Below are 24,035 nucleotides of genomic sequence, written 5' to 3' on the forward strand. Positions count from 1 at the left end.
CAAAGGTACCAGGATTACAACCCAATAGGCCAGACTCATCAGTGACGCTCAGAATAAAATAGTTGTAAAGCCAAACAAGTAAAATGTTGAGAGGCATTGCGGACCAAAAATTCCTAAAAATTGTGCCAAATACATCTAAGGTTATCTATTCCTGGAAAAAGAAAATCCTTAGTTTTTCAAAAAGTTAAAAGTTTTGTTAGTGTTAATTTATTAAAATGACCATGCAATGGATATTCATGTCAACACCGAAGTGCTGACTACTGGGCTAGTGATACCCTCGGGGGCGAAACGTCCACCAACAGTGGTATCGACCCAGTGGTATAATAGTTGTTAAAGGTACCAGGATTACAACCCAAGACAGAATAGTTAACTCAAACACGTCAGAAAAGGTGTACTTGACTTTTTATTTTCGATGATATTATTGCCAATTTTATGGATTTTCCCCCAAAGAACTGTCACCGGAGGCAGAGATGCAATTTGATTCTTTATGAAGAGACATCTATTATCTTTCTTTTGTATATTATTCGCGGAATTTATTCTTATGCACAAAAAAAAAAAAAGGATCCACGAGAACTTGCACCTACCACAATCCACTGTTTGTGAAAATATGTCTATAATTTTAAAAGTTTACAATTATCTCGACGCTCAATTCAATAATTTAAGTAAAAACACACACATTAGATGCTTGAAATCTTAAATTCACATTCATTAAACTTTTAAAACCCATAGAAACAGGTGTTAACAATTCAAATTTACTAATTTCTGCAATTTTAAATCCCACAGATCTACTATTAGACACCGGGACCATTTGCAAACTTGATTTTAATCCATGTAAATTTTTAAGTTCGTTTCATGAAGGATTTCATCAGATAAGTTATAGCAATCGTTAATTCGAAATTTTGTAAGGGTTTTCCTATTAAATTTTTTGAAAAAGAAAAAGTTTGTAACCAGTTATTCTATAAGAAGCACAGTACCAATGATAATGCATGTCAGCACTGAAGTGCTGTCTACTGAACTGGTGATACATGATAATAAGTTATCATCGGAATCTTAAAGTAAAGAAAACATCAACATAAATCTACTGTTTATTGTCTAAAAGGGTGGTTCTTAATTGAAGTAATAAACTTCCAAATGTGGAAAAATCAATTACAAAATTATTTTATTTCAACATTCCATTCAATTAGCATTCTTACAATGTAATCAGTTAAATTGTATCTACAATTCATAAGCAATTAAATCATTATGAATATATATAAGTTCATATGACCAAAAAAAAACCATCAAAAAAGGATTTAAAAAACACGGCACTTACATGTGTCCAGTGTACCTGGTTTCTTTGTTGACTTATTTTAGAATATAAGGGATAGCAACGAGTACTCGGGTACTCGCTCGGAAGGCCGAGTAGTCGAGTACAGTCTTAGTACTCGGATATTCGTAAGCCTGAAATCATTTTGAGATATTTCTCTTCACATTTTCACACAATTTTCCGTTGAAATATCCCCTTTGTAATACAAAAATAAATAAAATCAATAAGCATCATAAATATGTTTATCCTGAGGCTACTCTTTGTTTTCATGTGCACTACTTGTAACAAAAAAAAAACAGAAAATCAAACAGTCTTTCGTCTGATAATGTTGACCAGATCATATTTCTAAACAAGAGCAAAATCAAATGACCTGAAGTGGTTCATATGCAACTGAATAGAGACATTTTAACGGTGTTTGTACACGGACCAACACGTTCACTCATCACAAGCCGTAAAACTTACCTTTGTTTGTTAATCAAGACGATTGGTATGAGATGTACATTTAAATTAATTTAAATACTCTGTATTTGAAACTGAACTATAATTGTTTAATTTACAATTTAAAGCGGTTGGTAATTCATCGTTAAGTTGACACAAAACACAGAGGTTCAAGCAATTTTTGTATTACGTTTGTTTTTCGTAAATATATGTTGATGAAAGGTAATATAAAAAACAATGCATCCCATCTAAAATCTAAACTTTTCAACAGACATTTAAGATTCATCTGAGTATTCGAGTATCATGACCGAGTATCCGAGTATTAAATTTCAGATTTTTTTACATCCCTATTTAATATCAATAAAAAAATAATCAGATAACTCTAATTCTAAGCATGTAATGTATTTTATAGGGACAACTACGTTTCAAATGCCGTCAACTGTTTCGCAACAGTCTGTTGTTTCAACTAAGACGAGTGCAAGAGTGGAATCACCAGTGACGTCAACGGTTGGTAAGACAACAACTGCAGGTGGGCTATCATCAGTGAAAAGCACAATGGAAGTGTCATCAGCGAAATCCACTCCAGGAATATCGAGTGAAAAAACAACACCTGCTGTCAAAACGAAAGCTACAACTACGGCAAGAGAAATCAAGCATACGACTGGTATTATTTCATCAGAGGGAGTTACTTCCCCTGTGCCCACTCCTGGGGAAACAACCATAAAGATGACAAGCAGACAAACTACTCCTGTTGCTGCCACAACTGAAACATCAATGAAAATGACAAGTGTACACTCCACTGAAAAGGTGAAATCAGAGCGCACTACACCTGTTAGAATGTCGACAAAACACGTGACTCCAATAGGTATGCAGACGTTCGTTTTTATATTGATCATTATCAGTGTTAACTGACAAGGTCTCGCTTTTAACAAAATATCCTTATTCCTTATTGTCATTTGTCTAGTTGCAAAGAAAAATACGTCTGTAGCCTTCACTATAAAAATATTTAGTCTTACATAGATATAAACTGTTTTAAATTAGGTTGGTCTTCAATACATAAGGTCAGGAGATATATGTGATTGTGAAAAATGAAGTGTCAAGCTTGATTTTTGTCTTGACAATTTTAGCTACATTAATAATATTAACATCTTACAAAACTACGAAATGGTACATAGAAACTAAATGTTGAAGTTGGTCGCTTCTCTGAAATACCAAGAGAAATGCTGTATGTTGTTCTTCTGTGTTGACTTGAGTTATCATTGATCTGTTCATAATTATAAATCAACTGTTAACAAAACTTTGAATGCTTGAAACACAAAGGTTGTTTTACCTCAGGAATAGATTACCTTATCTGTATTTGGAAAAACTTCAGGAATTTTCGGTCCTCAATGCTCTTCAAGTTCGTACTTTATTTAGCCTTGTAAACATTGTTTGATTCGAGCGTCACTGATGAGTCTTTTGTAGACGAAACGTTTATCTTGCGTACATATATAAAAATTTCAATCTTGGTATCTATGATGAGTTTATTGCTAATATCATTGTGTTGAGAATAATTCCATTTTGTATTGGTATGTCTGGCTTATGGGACAATTAGATTTTTTTCTGCCACGCTATTATTGTTCATGGCCTTCTATTTTTAAACTACCTTGTTTGTTGTAAGCTAGTTCTAGACCGCTTGCAATTAAGCTCTGTAACTATTTGAAGAACGCATGGAAAGCTAGATCTGATATGATTGTTTAGTTATGTTATTTTTCATATTGTTCTCTGTTATCAGTCTTTTGTCACATTTAAGTATATATCATGTATTGCCATAGTTTTCCCTTACTTTGTATTGCACAATGGGTGTCTCTATAGTGAGAAAAACGATCGGTTATTATATGTTATATCTGATCAACAGCAATACGAACCGATTGGTATATACTTAAATTGTGCATATCGAAGTCATAACTGAATAAATACTTGATGAATAATCATCATCATGATCATATGAAACACTTAAAAGCCATTACATAGAGATCAACTAAATTTTTTGTTAATCTCGAATAATTGACGAATTACACTCAATAACTGAATTTATAGTATTTGTATGAAACTTTGCAGGTACAACGACTGAATTGAAAGTAGAAAGTGTTGTGTCAACAACTCGTGCAGTCCCATCACTCCCAGCAACGGGTACGTTAAAACATTTATATGGTTTTATTACTTAAAAGCTGCGGTTTTTTTACGAAGATAAAATATCGCCTGCCAATTGCTTGTCACTCAAAAATTAAAACTGGAACATAAATCCAGCAGACTTAATTAGAGAGAGTTGAATTTGAACGCTTGTTTTAATAGATTCAAGTAGTGTATGTGATGTATCAGAGAGAATGGTGTCACCAAAAACTATTTCTAAAGTATATTATTTATCTTTATAGGCAAAACAACTAGTGTAATACCGTCAATTGTTTCTACACCGTCTGTTGCTTCAACTAAGACGAGTGTAAGAGTGGAATCACCAGTGACGTCACCTAATGGTAAGACAACAACTACATATGGGCTATCATCAGTAAAAAGCACGATGGAAGTGTCATCAGCGAAATCCACTGTAGGAATATCGAGTGAAAAAACGACACCTGCTGTCAAAACGAAAGCTACAACTACGGCAAGAGAAATCAAGCATACGACTGGTATTATTTCATCAGAGGGAGTTACTTCCCCTGTACCCACTACTGGGGAAACAACCATAAAGATGACAAGCAGACAAACTACTCCTGTTGCTGCAACAACTGAAACATCAATGAAAATGTCAAGTGTACACTCCACTGAAAAGGTGAAATCAGAGCGCACTACACCTGTAAGAATGTCGACAAAACAGGTGACTCCAATAGGTATGCAGATGGTTTATGTTTGAATTTATCAGTATATCAAAGTGTAAACTGGAAACGTTTTGCTTTTAAAAATACTCTTATTCTGGATTGACATTTGTCTAATTGAATAAATCTATAAATCTGCCAAGAAAAATTAATCCGTAGGCTGAACTTCATATTTAGTGTTGCATATATATATACATTGGCAACAACAAATGTGCATACTGTTAATCAACAATTCAAATTCAGCGGAAGCTTTTTCTGAATTTTTACATAACTTTGTATTACACAAGTTAAGTCTCTATAGTGAGAAAATCTTTAATTTATTATATGCTATAACCGACCAACAGCAAAATAACTGGATTGCCAAAATTGAGATTATATCAATGTTTATTTGAACGTACCTACGTCATAAGGCCCAAGACCACAATTAATGACCCCGCTTTTCGTTGTCCACGAATATAGTTCCTTTTAAATAGAGTGTATTTTTCCTTAATTTTTTTTCTTTCCCGTCCTCACTCATTTCTTAAATTTTTTTTGGTGGAAATGAAAGAAGAGAGGTGAAATTAAATTTTGGATGTTGTATTTAAACTGATTTTGATATGGAATGAGTGATTAGCCCAAGTGCAAAAAGGTCATATTTACAGTTTTCGGAACCTCTCTTGACTTGTCAATAGGGGTATGGATGTGTATTGGCTAAATTTGTAAAAGTGATTGTTACAATCTTTCTGAATTTTGGATATATATTTGGACTAAGACTATACATTACACACACAAAAAATTTGACAAAAGTGCATGGTGCAATTTTTTTAATGATACAAAACGTTATAAAGAACTGATAGAGGAATTAATTGTGGTCTGTGGCCATAACTGTCTAAATACTTGATATAATACAAATAAAGGCAACAGTAGTATACCGCTGTTCGAAATTAAAAAATCGATAGAGAAAAAACAAATCCGGGTTACAAACTAAAACTGAGGGAAACGTATCAAATATAAGAGAACTAGGACACAACAGAAACACAACATTAAAATGTAACACACACAGAAAACGAAACACTGAAAAGTCATTATATCAAGATCAACTAAATAAGTATTTTCTGTTCATCTAAAGTAATTGACTTAAAACTAAAGTATCACATTTAATAGATAGTTTTAAAGTATTGAAGTGTTATTGATATTTGTGTTTGTATGAAACTTTACAGGTACAACCACTGAATTGAAAAAAGTAAGTGTTGTGGCAACGACAAGTGCAGTCCCATCACTCACATCAACGGGTAGGTTGTAACATATTCTTGGTTTTATACTTTTAAAGCCAATCATATATTAATATACAATTTTGTGGTTTAGTGTTATTTCTATCATACAAAATTGTGTTTTCCATGAATATTTATACAAATTCTTACATTTTTGCACAACTTGCAGCTTTGAAAAAATCGATCCTTGTCCGATTGATTTTTATAACATATTTGAGAATGTAATGAATTAACTACACTTTGGCCTTATTATCAAAAATTCTATGGAAATTTAATATTGATCCCCAGATAGCGGTAAAAGAACTATTACTATGACTAAAATATCTCTAACATTTTCGTCGTCACTTCGAAATTAAAATTGGAGTATTGCATCCGGTTGACATTATAATAAGTAGTTGATTTTGAACGATTGTTTTAATAGTTTCAAGTTCCACCCCAGTATGTGATGTATCAGAGGGAATGATGTCGCCAACAACTATTCCATCTAGTGAAATAAAAGTAAATGATGACATGGCAAAAATAGACAACTTACGACCAGGTGGTTTGATACCCATGATGAGTTCTAAGCCTACACTGGTAATACAATACACACCTTCAATTGCCAAGTCTGTGCAAAGAGTAGAATTAGTATCAACAGAGAACATAGTATCGTACACTGTTACATTTTTCAATGCTGATGGAACTACTTTAAAAAGAACAGTAAGTATGATTTCTTCTAAGCCTTATGATGTGTGTAACCATTGATATAGTCACCATATTTTATTCCAAAAGTGTACGGTATGAGTGCTATCAACACTGTAGATGTTTAATATGTCGTGTGCCGATTACTGTTAGATCAAATTTATGCATTTACCTACATCATACACTCTATTAAATCAATGCAATACTTGTATACATATACAGTGGAAACGGCATTAAGAAAGAGTGGCGAAAGATATCAGATGGACATTCAAACTAATAGATAGTAAATTAACTAGAGTTATTTCGTGGTGCATTTCTTTTAGAGAAAACATTCAAATTAAACAAATCGTATTTGCTCTGTCTCAAAATATTTTTTACGGCCACGTCCACTTTGGGTTTTTTGTTAGATGTTATTCCATTTGTATCCATCTGATGAGTTAAAATTTTTTCAACTCATTTTGATAGTTTATTCTGATGTGGTACTGTAACACCACTGTCCCAGGTAAATGGGATGGTTGGGATCCCCCTAACATGTTTAACCACGACAAATTCTGTATGTATTTGCCTGTCTCAAGTCTGGAGCTTGTAATTTAGTGTTTGTCGTTTGTTGCATATTTGCTTTTCTTTCATATTTGTACATAAAAAGGCCGTTTTTTTCTCAATTGAATTGTTTTACATTTGTCACTTTGGGGCTTTTTATAGCTGACGATATGGTATGAGCCTTTCTCATTGATGAAGACCGTACAGTGACCTTTTAATTTCTGTGTCATTTAGTCTTTTGTGAAAAGTTGTCTCATTTGCAATCAAACGACATCTTTTTTATATTGACGAAGCTATTGCTAAAAAAAGAAAATACAAACAAACTTATAATAGTACACAAGACAACATAACATAAGAAACTAATGAATAACAGCACGAACCTCACTAAAAAAAGGGGGTGATATCAGGTGCTCAGGAAGAGTAAGCAGATCCTGTTCCACATATAGCACCCAACGTATTGCTCATGTTATTAAAAAACTGGTGAATATTCTAAGTTGCTAGGTATCATTTCTGAAATGGGAACGAGATTGTTGTTACAATATTAAGAACATATCTGATATTATCTGCGAAACGGATTTTCTATACCGGTGAGCCAAGTCATGATGGCGTCCGTAAAATTGACGTAGGGATGATTTCAACTTCCACACTTGGAACTCTTTGTTTAATAGCTTCCTAGCGAGCAGCAATCATATATAGGTGAAATAATGAAAGGAAATACAAGGCCGGGACTATCTTATCAATTCGGAGATATATACTCCATAAGCAGGCACTGCTGGAATGTTGCTACATAGAAATGGAAAGTTTAAAATTGGAAAGCTTAAATCATCTATTTTTTTCGTACAGTTTTGTTTTCAACCGACCCTCATTGTTAATTCTTAGACGCAAGTCAAGATACGAGGCAGACTTAACTTGCTTAATATAAAAAGAATTTAGATTGCTATTGATAAATTTTTTAAATGAGCTTAAAACATATGAATTTTTTTAGATGAAAGTTACAGAAAGTGCAAACAATGTTGCTGGAAATCCTAATGTGAAGAAAGTTGAAATCCTGATTACACCTGAAGATAAGAAAAGTTCTTATCAGCCAGTAAATCTGCAACTGAAAATATTTGCATGCCATGAAATAGGTAAAACAATTTAACATTTAATATGGACTGACATTGGAATATACAAATGACAATGAGTTTCTTTAAACGCAACTTTGGTTATCGTTTTGACTTTCAGACCAAATATAAATTCATGTAACTATATTTCTTTCTTAGACACAATTGTAATGTATATACAGAAGCAATATAATTAGTGACAGAATACAACTTTATTGTGGTATCTAGGGTATAAAAGTAAGGTCACTTTATTTATAAAATAAGCTGGTATTTTTTATCAAAAAGAATAAACAAAGTATAATTACTATCTTAACAGGCACAACAACTATTGTAATACCGTCAATTGTTTCTACACCATCTGTTGCTTCAACTAAGACGAGTGTAAGAGTGGAATCACCAGTGACGTCATCTGTCGGTCAGAGAACAACTACGTATGGGCTATCATCAGTAAAAAGCACGATGGAAGTGTCATCAGCGAAATCCACTGTAGGAATATCGAGTGAAAAAACAACACCTGCTGTCAAAACGAAAGCTACAACTGCGGCAAGAGAAATCAAGCATACGACTGGTATTATTTCATCAGAGGGAGTTACTTCCCCTGTGCCCACTACTGGGGAAACAACCATAAAGATGACAAGCAGACAAACTACTCCTGTTGCTGCAACAACTGAAACATCAATGAAAATGACAAGTGTACACTCCACTGAAAAGGTGAAATCAGAGCGCACTACACCTGTTAGAATGTCGACAAAACAGGTGACTCCAATAGGTATGCAGACGTTCGTTTTTATATTCATCATTATCAGTGTTAACTGGAAACGTTTTGCTTTTAAAAATACTCTTATTCTGGATTGACATTTGTCTAATTGAATAAATCTGCAAAGAAAAATAAATCTGTAGGCTGAACTTCATATTTAGTGTTGCAGATGTATATACATTGGCAACAACAAATGTGCATACTGTTAATCAACAATTCAAATTCAGCGTAAGCTTTTTCTGAATTTTTACATAACTTTGTATTACACAAGTTAAGTCTCTATAGTGAGAAAATCTTTAAGTTATTATATGCTATAACCGACCAACAGCAAAATAACTGGATTGCCAAAATTGAGATTATATCAATGTTTATTTGAACGTACCTACGTCATAAGGCCCAAGACCACAATTAATGACCCCGCTTTTCGTTGTCCACGAATATAGTTCCTTTTAAATAGAGTGTATTTTTCCTTAATTTTTTTTCTTTCCCGTCCTCACTCATTTCTTAAATTTTTTTTGGTGGAAATGAAAGAAGAGAGGTGAAATTAAATTTTGGATGTTGTATTCAAACTGATTTTGATATGGAATGAGTGATTAGCCCAAGTGCAAAAAGGTCATATTTACAGTTTTCGGAACCTCTCTTGACTTGTCAATAGGGGTATGGATGTGTATTGGCTAAATTTGTAAAAGTGATTGTTACAATCTTTCTGAATTTTGGATATATATTTGGACTAAGACTATACATTACACACACAAAAAATTTGACAAAAGTGCATGGTGCAATTTTTTTAATGATACAAAACGTTATAAAGAACTGATAGAGGAATTAATTGTGGTCTGTGGCCATAACTGTCTAAATACTTGATATAATACAAATAAAGGCAACAGTAGTATACCGCTGTTCGAAATTAAAAAATCGATAGAGAAAAAACAAATCCGGGTTACAAACTAAAACTGAGGGAAACGTATCAAATATAAGAGAACTAGGACACAACAGAAACACAACATTAAAATGTAACACACACAGAAAACGAAACACTGAAAAGTCATTATATCAAGATCAACTAAATAAGTATTTTCTGTTCATCTAAAGTAATTGACTTAATTCTAAAGTATCACATTTAATAGATAGTTTTAAAGTATTGAAGTGTTATTGATATTTGTGTTTGTATGAAACTTAACAGGTACAACCACTGAATTGAAAAAAGTAAGTGTTGTGGCAACGACAAGTGCAGTCCCATCACTCACATCAACGGGTAGGTTGTAACATATTTTTGGTTTTATACTTTTAAAGCCAATCATATATTAATATACAATTTGTGGTTTAGTGTTATTTCTATCATACAAAATTGTGTTTTCCATGAATATTTATACAAATTCTTACATTTTTGCACAACTTGCAGCTTTGAAAAAATCGATCCTTGTCCGATTGATTTTTATAACATACATGTATTTGAGAATGTAATGATTTAACTACATTTTGGCCTTATTATCAAAAATTCTATGGAAATTTAATTTTGATCCCCAGATACCGGTAAAAGAACTATTACTATGACTAAAATATCTCAAACATTTTCGTCGTCACTTCGAAATTAAAATTGGAGTATTGCATCCGGTTGACATTATAATAAGTAGTTGATTTTGAACGATTGTTTTAATAGTTTCAAGTTCCACCCCAGTATGTGATGTATCAGAGGGAATGATGTCGCCAACAACTATTCCATCTAGTGAAATAAAAGTAAATGATGACATGGCAAAAATAGACAACTTACGACCAGGTGGTTTGATACCCATGATGAGTTCTAAGCCTACATTGGTAATACAATACACACCTTCAATTGCCAAGTCTGTTCAAAGAGTAGAATTAGTATCAACAGAGAACATAGTATCGTACACTGTTACATTTTTCAATGCTGATGGAACTACTATAAAAAGAACAGTAAGTATGATTTCCTCTAAGCCTTATGATGTGTGTTACCATTGATATAGTCACCATAGGTTATTCCAAAAGTGTACGGTATGAGTGCTATCAACACTGTAGATGTTTAATATGTCGTGTGCCGATTACTGTTAGATCAAATTTGTGCATTTACCTACATCATACACTTTATTAAATCAATACAATAGTAGTATACATATACAGTGGAAACGGCATTAAGAAAGAGTGGCGAAAGATATCAGATGGACATTCAAATTAATAGATAGCAAATAAACTAGAGTTATTTCGTGATTCATTTCTTTTAGAGAAAACATTCAAATTAAACAAATCGTATTTGCTCTGTCTCAAAATATTTTTTACGGCCACGTCCACTTTGGGTTTTTTGTTAGATGTTATTCCATTTGTATCCATCCGATGAGTGAAAACATTTTCAACTCATTTTTATAGTTTATTCTGATGTGATGTCCCAGGTAAATGGGATGGTTGGGATCCCCCTAACATGTTTAACCACGACAAATTCTGTATATATGTGTCTGTCGCAAGTCTGGAGCCTGTAATTCAGTGTTTGTCGTTTGTTGATTTGTTGCATATTTGCTTTTCTTTCATATTTGTACATAAAAAGGCCGTTTTTTTCTCGATTGAATTGTTTTACATTTGTCATTTTGGAGCTTTTTATAGCTGACGATATGGTATGAGCCTTTCTCATTGATGAAGACCGTACAGTGACCTGTTAATTTCTGTGTCATTTAGTCTTTTGTGAAAAGTTGTCTCATTTGCAATCAAACGACATCTTTTTTATATTGACAACGCCATTGCTAAAAAAAGAAAAGACAAACAGACTTATAATAGTACACAAGACAACATAACATACGAAACTAATGAATAACAACACGAACCTCACTAAAAACAGGGGGTGATATCAGGTGCTCAGGAAGAGTAAGCAGATCCTGTTCCACATATAGCACCCAACGTATTGCTCATGTTATTAAAAACTGGTGAATATTCTAAGTTGCTAGGTATCATTTTTGAAATGGGAACGAGATAGTTTTTACAATATTAAGAACATATCTGATATTATCTGCGAAACGGATTTTCTATACCGGTGAGGTAAGTCATGATGGCGTCCGTAAAATTGACGTAGGGATGATTTCAACTTCCCCACTTGGAACTCTTTGTTTAATAGCTTCCTAGCGAGCAGCAATCATATATCAGTGAAATAATGAAAGGAAATACAAGGCCGGGACTATCTTATCAGTTCGGAGATATATACTCCATAAGCAGGCACTGCTGGAATGTTGCTACATAGAAATGGAAAGTTTAAAATTGGAAAGCTTAAATCATCTATTTTTTCGTACAGTTTTGTTTTCAACCGACCCTCATTGTTAATTCTTAGACGCAAGTCAAGATACGAGGCAGACTTAACTTGCTTAATATAAACAGAATTTAGATTGCTATTGATAAATTTTTTAAATGAGCTTAACGCATATGAATTATTTTAGATGAAAGTTACAGAAAGTGCAAACAATGTTGCTGGAAATCCTAATGTGAAGAAAGTTGAAATCCTGATTACACCTGAAGATAAGAAAAGTTCTTATCAGCCAGTAAATCTGCAACTGAAAATATTTGCATGCCATGAAATAGGTAAAACAATTTTACATTTAATATGGACTGACATTGGGATATACAGATGACAATGAGTTTCTTTAAACGCAACTTTGGTTATCGTTTTGACTTGCAGACCAAATATCAATTCATGTAACTATATTTCTTTCTTAGACACAATTGCAATGTATATACAGAAGCAATATAATTAGCGACAGAATACAACTTTATTGTGGTATCTAGGGTAAAAAAGTTTAATCTTTGAAGACTAAAGTCACTTTATTTATAAAATAAGCTGGTATTTTTTATCAAAAAGAATAAACAAAGTATAATTACTATCTTAACAGGCACAACAACTATTGTAATACCGTCAATTGTTTCTACACCATCTGTTGCTTCAACTAAGACGAGTGTAAGAGTGGAATCACCAGTGACGTCATCTGTCGGTAAGACAACAACTACGTATGGGCTATCATCAGTAAAAAGCACGATGGAAGTGTCATCAGCGAAATCCACTGTAGGAATATCGAGTGAAAAAACAACACCTGCTGTCAAAACGAAAGCTACAACTACGGCAAGAGAAATCAAGCATACGACTGGTATTATTTCATCAGAGGGAGTTACTTCCCCTGTACCCACTACTGGGGAAACAACCATAAAGATGACAAGCAGACAAACTACTCCTGTTGCTGCAACAACTGAAACATCAATGAAAATGACAAGTGTACACTCCACTGAAAAGGTCAAATCAGAGCGCACTACACCTGTTAGAATGTCGACAAAACACGTATCTCCAATAGGTATGCAGACGTTCGTTTTTATATTCATCATTATCAGTGTTAACTGACAAGGTCTTTTTTTAACAAAATGTCCTTATTCCTTATTGTCATTTGTCTAGTTGCATGAATCTGCAAAGAAAAATACGTCTGTAGCCTTCACTATAAAAAATATTTAGTCTTACATAGATATAAACTGTTTTAAATGTGGTTGGGCTTCAATACATAAGGTCAGGAGATATATGTGATTGTGAAAAATGAAGTGTCAAGCTTGATTTTTGTCTTGATAATTTTAGCTACATTAATAATATTAACATCTTACAAAACTACGAAATGGTGCATTGAAACTAAATGTTGAAGTTGGTCGCTTCTCTGAAATACCAACAGAGATGCTGTATGTTGTTCTTCTGTGTTGACTTGAGTTATAATTGATATGTTCATAACTATCAATTAACTGTTAACAAAACTTTGAATGTTTGAAATACTAAGGCTGTTCTACCTCAGGAATAGATTACCTTATCTGTATTTGGAAAAACTTCAGGGATTTTCGGTCCTCTATGCTCTTCAAGTTCGTACTTTATTTAGCCTTTTAAACATTGTTTGATTCGAGCGTCACTGATGAGTCTTTTGTAGACGAAACGTTTATCTTGCGTAAATATAAAAATGTCAATCTTGGTATCTATGATGAGTTTATTGCTAATATCATTGTGTGGAGAATAATTCCATTTTGTATTGGTATGTCTGGCTTATGGGACAATTAGGTTTTTTTCTGCCACACTATTATTGTTCATGGCCTTCTATTTTTAAACTACCTTGTTTGTTGTAAGCTAGTTCTAGATCGCTTACAATTAAGCTCTGTAACTATTTGAAGAACGTATGGAAAGCTAGATCTGATATGATTGTTTAGGTATGTTATTTTTCATATTGTTCTCTGTTATCAGTCTTTTGTCACATTTAAGTATATATCATGTATTGCCATAGTTTTCCCTTACTTTGTATTGCACAATTGGTGTCTCTATAGTGAGAAAAACGATCGGTTATTATATGTTATATCTGATCAACAGCAATACGAACCGATTGGTATATACTTAAATTGTGCATATCAAAGTCATAACTGAATAAATACTTGATGAATAATCATCATCATGATCATATGAAACACTTAAAAGTCATTACATAGAGATCAACTAAATTGTTTGTAAATCTCGAATAATTGACGAATTACACTCAATAACTGGATTTATAGTATTTGTATGAAACTTTGCAGGTACAACGACTGAATTGAAAGTAGAAAGTGTTGTGTCAACAACTAGTGCAGTCCCATCACTCCCAGCAACGGGTACGTTAAAACATTTATATGGTTTTATTACTTTAAAGCTGAGTTTTTTTTACGAGGACAAAATATCGCCTGCCAATTGCTTGTCACTCAAAAATTAAAACTGGAACATAAATCCAGCAGACTTAAGTAGAGAGAGTTGAATTTGAACGCTTGTTTTAATAGATTCAAGTGGTGTATGTGATGTATCAGAGAGAATGGTGTCACCAAAAACTATTTCTAAAGTATATTATTTATCTTTATAGGCACACCAACTAGTGTAATACCGTCAATTGTTTCTACACCGTCTGTTGCTTCAACTAAGACGAGTGTAAGAGTGGAATCACCAGTGACGTCACCTGTTGGTAAGACAACAACTACATATGGGCTATCATCAGTAAAAAGCACGATGGAAGTGTCATCAGCGAAATCCACTGTAGGAATATCGAGTGAAAAAACAACACCTGCTGTCAAAACGAAAGCTACAACTACGGCAAGAGAAATCAAGCATACGACTGGTATTATTTCATCAGAGGGAGTTACTTCCCCTGTGCCCACTACTGGGGAAACAACCATAAAGATGACAAGCAGACAAACTACTCCTGTTGCTGCAACAACTGAAACATCAATGAAAATGACAAGTGTACACTCCACTGAAAAGGTGAAATCAGAGCGCACTACACCTGTTAGAATGTCGACAAAACAGGTGACTCCAATAGGTATGCAGATGGTTTATGTTTGAATTTATCAGTATATCAAAGTGTAAACTGGAAACGTTTTGCTTTTAAAAATACTCTTATTCTGGATTGACATTTGTCTAATTGAATAAATCTGCAAAGAAAAATAAATCTGTAGGCTGAACTTCATATTTAGTGTTGCATATGTATATACATTGGCAACAAAAAATGTGCATACTGTTAATCAACAATTCAAATTCAGCGTAAGCTTTTTCCGAATTTTTACATAACTTTGTATTACACAAGTTAAGTCTCTATAGTGAGAAAATCTTATTATATACTATAACCGACCAACAGCAAAATAACTGGATTGCCAAAATTGAGATTATATCAATGTTTATTTGAACGTACATACGTCATAACTGTCTAAATACTTGATATAATACAAATAAAGGCAACAGTAGTATACCGTTTTTCGAAATTAAAAAAATCGATAGAGAAAAAACAAATCCGGATTACAAACTAAAACTGAGGGAAACGTATCAAATATAAGAGAACTAGGACACAACAGAAACACAACATTAAAATGTAACACACACAGAAAACGAAACACTGAAAAGTCATTATATCAAGATCAAATAAATAAGTATTTTCTGTTCATCTAAAGTAATTGACTTAAAACTAAAGTATCACATTTAATAGCTAGTTTTAAAGTATTGAAGTGTTATTGATATTTGTGTTTGTATGAAACTTTACAGGTACAACCACTGCATTGAAAGAAGGAAGTGTTGTGGCAACGACAAGTGCAGTCCCATCACTCACATCAACGGGTAGGTTGTAACATATTTTTGGTTTTATACTTTTAAAGCCAATCATATATTAATATACAATTTTGTGGTTTAGTGTTATTTCTATCATACAAAATTGTGTTTTCCATGAATATTTATACAAATTCTTACATTTTTGCACAACTTGCAGCTTTGAAAAAATCGATCCTTGTCCGATTGATTTTTATAACATATTTGAGAATGTAATGATTTAACTGCATTTTGGCCTTATTATCAAAAATTCTATGGAAATTTCGATCCCCAAATACCGGTTAAAGAACTATTACTATGACTAAAATATTTCTAACATTTTCGTCGTCACTTCGAAATTAAAATTGGAATATTGCACTCGGTTGACATATTAATAAGTACTTGATTTTGAACGATTGTTTTAATAGTTTCAAGTACCACACCAGTATGTGATGTATCAGAGGGAATGATGTCGCCAACAACTATTCCATCTAGTGAAATAAAAGTAAACGATGACATGGCAAAAGTAGACAATTTACGACCAGGTGGTTTGATACCCATGATGAGTTCTAAGCATACACTGGTAATACAATACACACCTTCAATTTCCAAGTCTGTGCAAAAAGTAGAATTAGTATCAACAGAGAACATAATATCATACACTGTTACATTTTTCAATGCTGATGGAACTACTATTAAGAGAACAGTAAGTATGATTACTTTTAAGCCTTATGATGTGTGTTACCCTTGATATAGTAACCATATTTTATTCCAAATTGTTACGGTATATCTATTTACCTACATCATACACTCTATTAAACCAATACAATACTAGTATACAAATACAGTGGAAACGGTGTTAAGAAATAGGAGCGAAATATACCAGATGATCATTCATACTCATAGATAGAAAATAAACTGAAGTTATATCGTCGTGCATTTCTTTTAGAGAAAACATTTAAATTAAACAAACCGTAATTGCTCTGTCTCAAAATGATTTTTACGGCCACGTCCACTTTGAGGTTTTTTGTTAGATGTTATTCCATTTGTATCCATCTGATGAGTTAAGACTTTTCAACTCATTTTTATAGTTTGTTCTGATGTTGTACTGTAATACCACTGTCCCATGTTAATGGGAAGGTTCAAATCCCGCTTACAGGTTTAACCACAACAAAATATGTATGTATGTGCCTGTCTCATGTTTGGAGCCTGCAATTCAGTGATTGTCGTTTGTTGATGTGTTACACATTTGCTTTTTTTTCATATTTGAACATAAATGAGGCCGTGATTTTCTCGGTTGAATTGTTTTAAATTTGTCATTTATGGCTTTTATAGCTGATTATATGATATGAGCTTTTCTCATTGATGAAGGCCGTACGGTGACCTGTTGTTGTTAATTCCTGTGTCAGACTTTGTAAAACGTCACCAGTGTCTGAGCAGAAAGTTGATGAACCAGGGGTATGTCAAAGAACGTCTTGTTCTTTTGTTAAAAAGTTCATCGGAAGGTACCAAGAACTTGTTGATAAATATTCCTTATCAACTTTACAAATAATACACGATGGTCTTGAAGTATAGAATTTGCGTACTGACGTTGTTTATCATCTTAATAACGTGTTATATTATTCTTTTATTTGTCTTTATTAATATTACTTTTACGGTTAAGTATGTTTTTTGAGATATCCATTTGACGTGATTCTGTGGTTATGTATCCCATCATACTTTGAACGACAAAATTATTTTATGACGTGACTCTGTACTTATGTATCTTGTCATACTTTGAATGACAAAATTATTTTATTTATTAATATTACTTTTACTGTTAATTCTGTTTTTTGTTATATACATTTGACGTGACTCTGTACTTATGTATCCTGTCATACTTTGAACGACAAAAATATTTTATGTCTACCTGTGCAAATTTCAAATTCGCAATTTTACACCAGTTTTTAAAACCTTCCATCCTTTATGGGTGGATTTTACATAGATAAATAAAATCGTATAATATAAGCAAAAGGAGGATGTTAAATTTATTTGACGTATGCATTGTTTGTGCTTCTTCGTTGCATTTGTTGTTTTTATAGTGATAAAACAATGTTGACTGCTGTACCCCTATTTTTGACATTTTTACCTAGTGTGTCTGTTTGTTTTGTTCACGCATCGTTGACAATATAATGGAATTTGATGCGACTGTCATACAAGTGAGAGGTTTAGCTAGCTATAAAACCAGGTTCAATTTTCTACATTAGAAAATGCATGCACCAAGTCAGGAATATGACAGTTGTTATCTATTCGTTTGATGTGTTTGAACTTTTGATTTTGCCATTTGATTGGGGACTTTCCTTTTTGAATAACATCGGAGTTCAGAATTTTTGTGATTTTACTTTTTAGTCTTTTTCGGAGAGTTGTCTCATTTGCAACCACACCACATCTTTGTTTATATTGACAACACCGTGGCTTGAATAGAAAAAACAAACAGACATATAATAGTACACAAGACATAACATAGAAAACTAATGAATTACAACACGAACCTCACTAAAAACAAGGGCTTTTCTCAGGTGCTCAGGAAAGATAAGCAGATCCTGTACCACATATGGCACCCGTCGTGTTGCTCATGTTATTACAAACCTGATGAATATTCCAAATTACTAGATCACATTTTTGAAATGGGAACGAGATTGTAGTAACAATGACAAGAACATATCTGATATAATCTGCGAAACGAATATTCTATAACGGGGAACCAAGTCATAATGACCACCGTAATATTTACGAAGGGATGATTTCAACTTTACATTTGGAACTCTATGATTAATAGCTTACTAGCAGCAATCATATATCACGGAAATCATGATAGAAAATACAAGCCTGGGACTATCGTATCAATTCGGAGATAGACACTCCGTATACAGGCGATGCTGGAATGTTGCTACATAGAAATGGACAGTTCAAAATTGGAAAGCTGAAATCATCTATTTTGTCGAACAGTTTTGTTTTCAACCGACCCATTGTCAATTCTTAGATGCAAGTCAAGATATGAGGCAGACTTAACTTGCTTAATAGAACAGTATTTAGATTGTAATTGAAAACTTATTCAAATGAGCCAAACGCATATGAATTATTTTAGATGAAAGTTACAGAAAGTGCAAACAATGTTGCTGGAAATCCTAATGTGAGGAAAGTTGAAATCCTGATTACACCTGAAGATAAGAAAAGTTCTTACCAGCCGGTAAATCTTCAACTGAAAATATTTGCATGCCATGAAATAGGTAAAACAATTTTACATTTAATATGAACTGACATTGGGGTAAACAGAGATGTGTGGTTAAGTTAATGAGACAGTAAACCGAGAAAAAAGCCAACAAAATATCTAAAAAGTATTGTATAGATTTTAACAAATGACAATGAGTTTCTTAAATCCTCACTCTGGTTCTCGTTTTGACTTTCAGACCAGATATGAATACATTCTAACCCTTCCGCATTTTTGCGCCTGTCCCAAGTCTGGAGCCTCTGGCCTTTGTTAATCTTGTATTTTTTAACTTTTAGTTTCTTGTGTACAATTTGGAGTTTAGTTTGGCGTTCATTATCACTGAACTAGTATATATTTGTTTAGGGGCCAGCTGAAGGACGCCTCCGGGTGCAGGAATTTATCGTTGCATTGAAGACCTGTTGTGACCTTCTGCTGTTGTCTGCTCTATGGTCGGGTTGTTGTCTCTTTGGCACATTCCCCATTTCCATTCTCCATTTTATGTAACTATATATTTCTTTCTTAGACACAATTGCAATGTATATACAGAAACAATATAATTAGGAACAGAATACAACTATATTGTGGTATCTAGCGTATAAAAGTTTAACCTTTAAAGACTAAGGTCACTTTATTTATGAAATAAGCTGATGCTTTTTATTATAAAGAATGAACAAAGTATAGTTACTATCTTTACAGGCACGACAACTATTGTAATACCGTCAATTGTTTCTTCACCATCTGTTGCCTCAACTAAGACGAGTTTAAGAGTGGAATCACCAGTTACGTCAACTGTTGGTAAGACAACAACTACATATGAGCTAAAAAGCACGATGGAAGTGTCATCAGCGAAATCCACTGTTGGAAAATCGAGTGAAAAACCAACACCTGCTGTCAAAACGAAATCTACAACCACGGCAAGAGAAATCAAGCATACGACTGGTATTATTTCATCGGAGGGAGTTACTTCCCCTGTGCCCACTACTGGGGAAACACCTATAAAGATGACAAGCAGACCATCTACTCCTGTTGCTTCAACAGCTGAAACATCAAAGAAAATGACAAGTGTACACTCCACTGAAAAGGTGAAATCAGAGAGCACTACACCTGTTAGATTGTCGACAAAACAGGTGACTTCAATAGGTATGTAGATGGTTTGTTTTTGTATTCATCAGTATATTTAAGTGTAAACTGGAAACATTTTGCTTCTAAAATTACTCTTATTCTGGATTGCCATGTGTCTAATTAGATGAATCTGCAAAGAAAAATATGTTTGTAGACTTACCTTCAAACTATACATATACAGACTTGCATATATAAAAGTGTCTTAGAATGTAACTTTAACACACTAATGAGTGTTATAAAATTAGTTGTTATAATTTATATATTATTCATGCAATATTTTGCTTAAAAAATTCATTTCATCGGGCGTGTGCATCTCTCAACGTAAAATCGGATGCATGACAAAAAATGTTTTTGTAGCTCAAACTGCACAAAATTTTAGTAATTATTGATGGTCTATATAAAACATTTTTTTTTGCCGTTTATTGTACATAGCAATTCTTTAATTCAAACAAATAGTTGTTTAAGTTTTAAATAGAATAAAGTTGGGGATTTATTCCTTTGGTTTTGGGTGGAACTGTTTTTCATCCCTTTCATTAGGTCCCTCAGGTTCAAGAGTACGTAATTGGACACTTTCTTCCTTTTGTATAAAACAACCGGTGATTGTTAAGTCTGATGTTGAATTTAGTTTCTGTTTCACCAACATACTGCAGTTTGCAAGTTCCACAAGTAAGAATATAAATACTAGTTTCTGTTTTGCATTTAGATGTAAATAAAGGCAACAGTAGTATACCGCTGTTCAAAACTCATAAATCCATGGACAAAAAACAAAATCGGGGCAACAAACCAAAACCGAGGGAAATGCATTAAATATAAGAGGAGAACAACGACACAACACTAAAATGTAACACACACAGAAACGGACCAAGCATCAGACAAAATCCCACGAGAATAACAAATATAACATCAAAACCAAATACATGAATTTGGGATAGACAAGTACCGTGACACGTCTTATCGCAATGTGAAATTACACTCAAAAATAAGAGAAAACAAACGACGCAACGTTAAAATGTAACACACACAGAAACGAACAATAATATAACAATGGCCATATTCCTGACTTGGTACAGGACATTTGTAAAGGAAAAAATGGTGGGTTGAACCTGGTTTTGTGGCATGCCAAACCTCGCACTTTAATGGCAATGTTAAATATAACATTGAAATGACAACATAATATTACAGGACTACAATACAAATAAATAGGAGAACGTATTAGACAAAGACACACATGATTAATGAATAACAAAAAGCATCAGGTTTAAAATTTAATACGTCAAAAACGCGCCTCGTCCACACAAGACTCACCAGTGACGCGCAGATATAAAAGATCGAAAGCGAAAAAATGTACAAGTTGTACAGCACTGAAAATCAAAAGTTGAAAAAGGCTGTGTCAAATACGGCAATTTATTTATGCTTGGGATAAGAACATCCTTATTATTTAGAACAATTTATGCTATTGCAAACAGTAAATTTTATCAAATGAATATAACAGATATACATAATGAAACTGAAGTATTAACTCATTACAGAAAACAAACACGAATACATAATGCAAAGACCAACACAGAATAGACACACCCGACTCAGTCGACTCAGTAACATAGATATTGTATCGCTGCTTAGTTACTGTACTGCTGACAGAGTGGTCAGTGGTGGCGACTTTACAGCTCTTACAATTGCTTCTTCCGCACTTGTAGTTTTATACAAAAGGAAGAAACTGTCCAATTACGAGACACATCTTACGAAAATGACATACTTTTGAAAATAATCACCTTTTAAATAATTGAGGTACACCAAAGGTGAAAACAAAGAGAAAGGTTCTGGATGCATCAGCTATATACTCTTGAACATGATGGACTTTATGAGAGGGATGAAAAGCAGTTATACCCCAAACCAAACTAATAAAACCTCAACTTCATTCTATTTAACTGAAACAACAACTCGTTTGAATTTAAGAATTGCCATGTACAATAAACGGCAAAAATATGTTTTATATAGACCATGAATAATTACTCAAATTTTGTGTAGTTCAAGCTACAAAAATATTTTTTTTTGGTTATGCATCCAATTTCACCTTGAGAGATGCATACGCCCGATGAAGCTTATTTGTTTAGCGAAATATTGCGTATATAATATATAAAATATTACAACTTGTTTTATAATACTCATTAGTGTGTTAAAGTTACATTCTTAGACACTTATATAATTTAATTTAGTAACTGCATTAGTTTATTTACAAACTTATTCACGCCTATATAGAATGTTGATTGTTGCTATTTTTAGACACTATATATATTTCCAACAACCAATGTTCATACTGTTTTAAAATATTGTTGGTCAACAATACATTATGCACCGTAAGCTTTTTAGTTGTTCATAATTTGTACTACACAAGTTGAAATTGAGAATAGAAAAAGGAATGTGTCAAAGAGACAACAAAACAACCAAAGGGTAGATAACAGTTGAAGGTCATTAACGGGTCTTTAACACAGGGAGGAAAATGACAAAAGAGTACATTCTGAGCAAAATTTACAGGTGTGAAAGTCTTACATGAGTTCATTAAAATCTATTACTAAGTTTTTCCTGTTCAGAAAACGTATAATCCAGTTATAGCTTATAGCATATCTTCCTATTATGAAATAAGCTTTAGGATATAAAAAAGAAGATGTGGTATGGTTGCCAATGAGACAACTCTTCACAAAAAACCATAATGACACAGAAATTACCAACTCTAGTTCACCGTACGCCGCACAACAATTAGCAAAGCCCATACTGCATAGTCAAGTATAACAGGCCGCGAAATGACAATGTAAAACTATTCAAACGAGAAAACTAACGGCCTTATTTATGTAAAAAAAAAACAAATATGTAAACCATAAATAAACGACAACCACTGAATTACAGGCTCCTGACTTGAGAAGGCACATACATACAGAATGTGACGGGGTTAAACATGTTATCGGGGTTCCAACCCTCCACCTAACCTGGGACAGTGGGAGAGATGATTTTTCAATCTGTTTAGTTTTATGTACATATATTGCTAAACAAAAGTAAAAATGCCTAATGCAATATTTATGTGTGTACTTACTTATTAAAATGGATTTTCAAAAATTATGTATATATCAACATTTGTTTGCCAATAAATATCTAAAATGTTTGCTGCTTTTAATATGTTTACTGAAATTTTTCTTGTTCAGCTACTACACCAATTCCAATTCCAAGTACAGCAATATTTCCTCAGACATCTTCTTCAGGAGTTATCACTACAGCTGAGGTTTTACCCACACCTTCAGCTACACCCAATGTAATAAGTGAAACTACTACAACATTGAAAGGTAATGGATTTAAATTGTATTCCTTTTTTGAAATAAAGTACCAGATTTAAGATTTATCTATGTCAAATACTATAAATACATCTTAACCAGTTCTGCAGTAGCATCAGCTGAAACATCATTGAAAATGACAATAGTACATTTAGAGAAAACTTTGATAGTAATGCGATTCTGAAATTAGTTCATAAAATGTATTATTGTAAAGTTTTTGCTGTTTAGAAAACATCTGATCCTGTTATTGCTTATAGTATATCTTTCTGAATGTAATAAGACTAAAATTTTCAAAACTGTTGAGATTT

At 33.1% G+C, this 24,035-nt stretch overlaps 2 protein-coding genes across 2 annotated transcripts in view; both read left to right on the forward strand.

The window, feature by feature from the left end:
* The window catches only part of LOC143065198 (uncharacterized), a 280,683-nt gene that overhangs the window by 91,967 nt on the left and 164,681 nt on the right, over positions 1-24,035 (forward strand). The gene's annotated exons all lie outside the window — the stretch shown is intronic.
* Positions 1-24,035, forward strand: part of LOC143061952 (uncharacterized) — a 78,756-nt gene that overhangs the window by 52,126 nt on the left and 2,595 nt on the right. Inside the window, exons 5-22 of the mRNA XM_076233810.1 lie at positions 2,157-2,609; positions 3,845-3,916; positions 4,159-4,611; positions 5,796-5,867; positions 6,268-6,545; positions 8,053-8,194; positions 8,487-8,939; positions 10,111-10,182; positions 10,588-10,865; positions 12,365-12,506; positions 12,815-13,267; positions 14,511-14,582; positions 14,825-15,277; positions 15,994-16,065; positions 16,461-16,738; positions 19,160-19,301; positions 19,979-20,422; positions 23,602-23,739. Of these exons, the coding sequence (XP_076089925.1) occupies positions 2,157-2,609; positions 3,845-3,916; positions 4,159-4,611; positions 5,796-5,867; positions 6,268-6,545; positions 8,053-8,194; positions 8,487-8,939; positions 10,111-10,182; positions 10,588-10,865; positions 12,365-12,506; positions 12,815-13,267; positions 14,511-14,582; positions 14,825-15,277; positions 15,994-16,065; positions 16,461-16,738; positions 19,160-19,301; positions 19,979-20,422; positions 23,602-23,739 (4,467 nt within the window). The remainder of the gene's footprint in view (positions 1-2,156; positions 2,610-3,844; positions 3,917-4,158; positions 4,612-5,795; positions 5,868-6,267; positions 6,546-8,052; positions 8,195-8,486; positions 8,940-10,110; positions 10,183-10,587; positions 10,866-12,364; positions 12,507-12,814; positions 13,268-14,510; positions 14,583-14,824; positions 15,278-15,993; positions 16,066-16,460; positions 16,739-19,159; positions 19,302-19,978; positions 20,423-23,601; positions 23,740-24,035) is intronic.

Source organism: Mytilus galloprovincialis, chromosome 2 (assembly GCF_965363235.1).
Source record: "Mytilus galloprovincialis chromosome 2, xbMytGall1.hap1.1, whole genome shotgun sequence".
Lineage (NCBI taxonomy): Eukaryota > Metazoa > Mollusca > Bivalvia > Mytilida > Mytilidae > Mytilus > Mytilus galloprovincialis.